Source organism: Corapipo altera, unplaced genomic scaffold (genome assembly GCF_003945725.1).
Source record: "Corapipo altera isolate COAL_440 unplaced genomic scaffold, ASM394572v1 57, whole genome shotgun sequence".
In the NCBI taxonomy this organism is placed as follows: Eukaryota; Metazoa; Chordata; class Aves; order Passeriformes; family Pipridae; genus Corapipo; species Corapipo altera.
This window is the reverse complement of record NW_020884905.1, coordinates 5,639,499-5,642,709: the sequence shown is the minus strand read 5'-3', so window position 1 is coordinate 5,642,709 and position 3,211 is coordinate 5,639,499. Positions and strand designations below refer to the sequence as shown.

General features: G+C 48.5%; 1 protein-coding gene across 1 annotated transcript; it reads left to right on the top strand.

Annotated features, from left to right (window-relative positions):
- CCN1 (cellular communication network factor 1) lies at positions 1-2,509 on the top strand. The gene is made up of 5 exons (XM_027651811.1): positions 1-105; positions 206-422; positions 761-1,108; positions 1,243-1,445; positions 1,555-2,509. The coding sequence occupies exons 1-5, from the start codon at positions 46-48 to the stop codon at positions 1,852-1,854; spliced, it is 1,128 nt and encodes a 375-aa protein (XP_027507612.1). The 5' UTR covers positions 1-45; the 3' UTR covers positions 1,855-2,509.
- The last annotated feature ends 702 nt before the right edge of the window (positions 2,510-3,211 follow it).

Sequence of the window (3,211 nt, the reverse complement as noted above, 5' to 3'; positions counted from 1 at the left end):
CTCCCGCTCCGCGCTCACACGGGCTCCGCTGCACCGGCGCTGGACATGGGATCCGCGGGCACCCGCCCCGCTCTGGCGGCCGCTCTCCTCTGCCTGGCGCGCCTGGTAAGTGCCGCGGTTCTTCCCGCGGCCGGGGAGGGGGAGGCGGGTCGGGTGTCCCCGCTGCGCTGCCGGCGCTCACCGTGCGCTCCGCTCCGCTCCGCAGGCTCTGGGCTCGCCCTGCCCCGCCGTGTGCCAGTGCCCGGCGGCCGCGCCGCAGTGCGCCCCCGGCGTGGGGCTGGTGCCGGACGGCTGCGGCTGCTGCAAGGTCTGCGCCAAGCAGCTGAACGAGGACTGCAGCCGATCGCAGCCCTGCGACCACACCAAGGGGCTGGAGTGCAACTTCGGGGCCAGCCCCGCCGCCCTGAAGGGCATCTGCAGAGGTAAGCGGCGACCCCGCTCTCCCGGGACGGACCCCGCGTCCCGCACTGCCGGGATTCGGTAATTTCGAGCCCATGTATGGTTATGCTTTGTTGTCGGTAGCTTGGCAGAAAGGCACATGACTTCAGCAGTCTGGAATGCGATTCAGTATGTCTGGGCTCCGCTAAACGCACATAAGGAAAAGTGATTCCTGACTAAGTTATTGTTCTGGCCCCACGTCCCCGGGGGGTTGTAGGGAGCTCCGCTGTACACTGAGTTTAACAGACCAGCAAATACCTGCGCTTAAACCAGCGATTCCCGCCGCTGATTCTCTTCTTTCCCTCCCTGTTGATCTCTGCAGCACAGTCCGAGGGAAGACCGTGTGAATATAACTCCAAAATCTACCAGAACGGGGAGAGCTTCCAGCCGAACTGTAAACACCAGTGTACGTGCATAGATGGAGCTGTGGGCTGCATCCCGCTCTGCCCGCAGGAGCTCTCTCTTCCCAACCTGGGCTGCCCCAGCCCCAGGCTGGTCAAAGTGCCCGGGCAGTGCTGCGAGGAGTGGGTCTGTGACGAAAGCAAGGATGCGCTGGAGGAGCTGGAAGGCTTCTTCAGCAAAGAGTTTGGTCCGGATGATTCTGAAGGCGAACTAACCAGGAACAACGAGCTAATTGCCATTGTGAAGGGAGGCCTGAAAATGTTACCTGGTGAGTGTGAGTTTATCTGCATGACATTAAGGGGAGGAGGCCAGAGAGTGGCTATATCACTCCTTATCCCCAATGGAAAGAAAGAAACACAGTGAGAGAATATATTTAGGCTAAGCCCTCCTTTTCTTTTCCAGTTTTTGGATCCGAGCCACAAAGCCGAGCTTTTGAGAATCCCAAATGCATTGTGCAAACAACTTCTTGGTCCCAGTGCTCAAAGACATGTGGAACTGGCATCTCCACAAGGGTGACCAATGACAATGCTGACTGCAAGCTCATCAAAGAGACCAGGATATGTGAAGTGAGGCCATGTGGCCAGCCTAGCTATGCCTCCCTAAAGGTAAATACAGACTCTTCTGGTGCTCCTTTTCTTTCTAAGCTGCTTCGGGTAGGGGGTAAAGGCTGGAGAAGAATCTCCTGCTAATAATGTTATTGCCTTTACTTTGCAGAAGGGAAAAAAATGTACCAAGACTAGGAAGTCCCCATCCCCAGTGAAGTTTACTTACGCCGGATGTTCCAGTGTGAAGAAGTACCGCCCCAAGTACTGTGGCTCCTGCGTGGATGGCAGGTGCTGTACACCCCAGCAGACCAGGACTGTCAAGGTCAGGTTCCGCTGCGATGATGGGGAAACCTTCACCAAGAGTGTCATGATGATCCAGTCCTGCCGATGCAACTACAACTGTCCACATGCAAATGAAGCTTATCCCTTCTACAGACTAGTCAACGACATCCATAAATTTAGGGACTAAGTTGTGTTGGGGGTGGGATGCAAAACAGAATTCTGAAGTAACCAGCCATGGAGAAAGGACCTCTGATGGAAATGGTGCCTTGCCCATTTGAGGGCAACACTGAGATGTTACAGGAGTGCACTGTGCAACTGGACACTAATGCAACAGAGATTTAAGCATACTTAAAGCTTCATAGTACTGGAGCAATTTTACTGCTTCTTTTTGGAGCACCTTATCTAATTATATACTGTTTTCTGTTTGTAAGTGATCAGATAAATGTTTTGTTCTGGTTATGAAAACTTTACTATTCTGTTCAATTTAACACTATGCTTCTCTCCATCCCTCCAATCTTCTCCCATCCTTTCCCAACCAAGTTGGAAGTTACATTCCTTCCTGATGTGGGCACTTGTGGGGTGTTCACAATGGCAGCTATTATGTACCAACTGTAGTTTAATGGCAAACAGAAATCAGTTGTTTTAAAGCTGAGTATTTTATTTATCAACCTGTAGCTTTTGTTTTGTTTTTATTTTTTTCTTTTTTTTTTTACCCCTTCCAGCCCCTGTAATACTGGAATAAGTTGTAAATGATTTTAATTTTATATTCAATGAATTAAAAGAATTTATTTATGGAATTAATCATTTAATAAAGAAATATTTACCTAACTACTCTTAGTAGAGCATTCTGACAGGCAACAGGCTTAACATACAGCAAATGCAAGAGGCTTCTTAGATACTGTGAAAGTTAAAACAAGCTCTACTGCAGATGCAGCAATGGACTAGAAAGCAGAATCTAATTCTTTGGGTAAATGATGTTTTGAAGTGGTGTCCACAGTCTGCACCCCCCACTCCATAAAGTATATACAGAAAGAGCTTCTTGGCATTGAAAGCAAATCTTTGATAGACTGAAATGTTAATTAGACTGTCAGATTATTCAAACTGTCCTGGAATTTGCAACATAAGGTACTTCATTAGAATGCAGTGCATGCATGGTGATGTTGAACATTGGGCAAGTCTCCGCTTTTTGGTGGCTGCTTTTTGCAAATTAATACATTTCTGCAGCAGAAGAATGCTTCCTACAGTCTGCAGGAGGTAGTTTGCTTTCACTAAATTCAAATTAAATGAGCTTGAAGCAATGACTTTTGTTAATCCTAATAACCCAGTGATGAAAAGTAAACATACTGTTAACAGGAGAAGAATGTGAGGAATTTCGAGTACTTGTCCAATAGACTAAAAGGCAAAGCAGCCACTCTTTTCCTCACTTCTCCTTCCCACTTTTTAAATACACAATTACACTTTACTCTGTGGGACACAGATGACATTTGGCTAACCGAGGGAGTTGTAAGAGAGCTTGCTGGCACACGGCAAGAAAATGACATTTA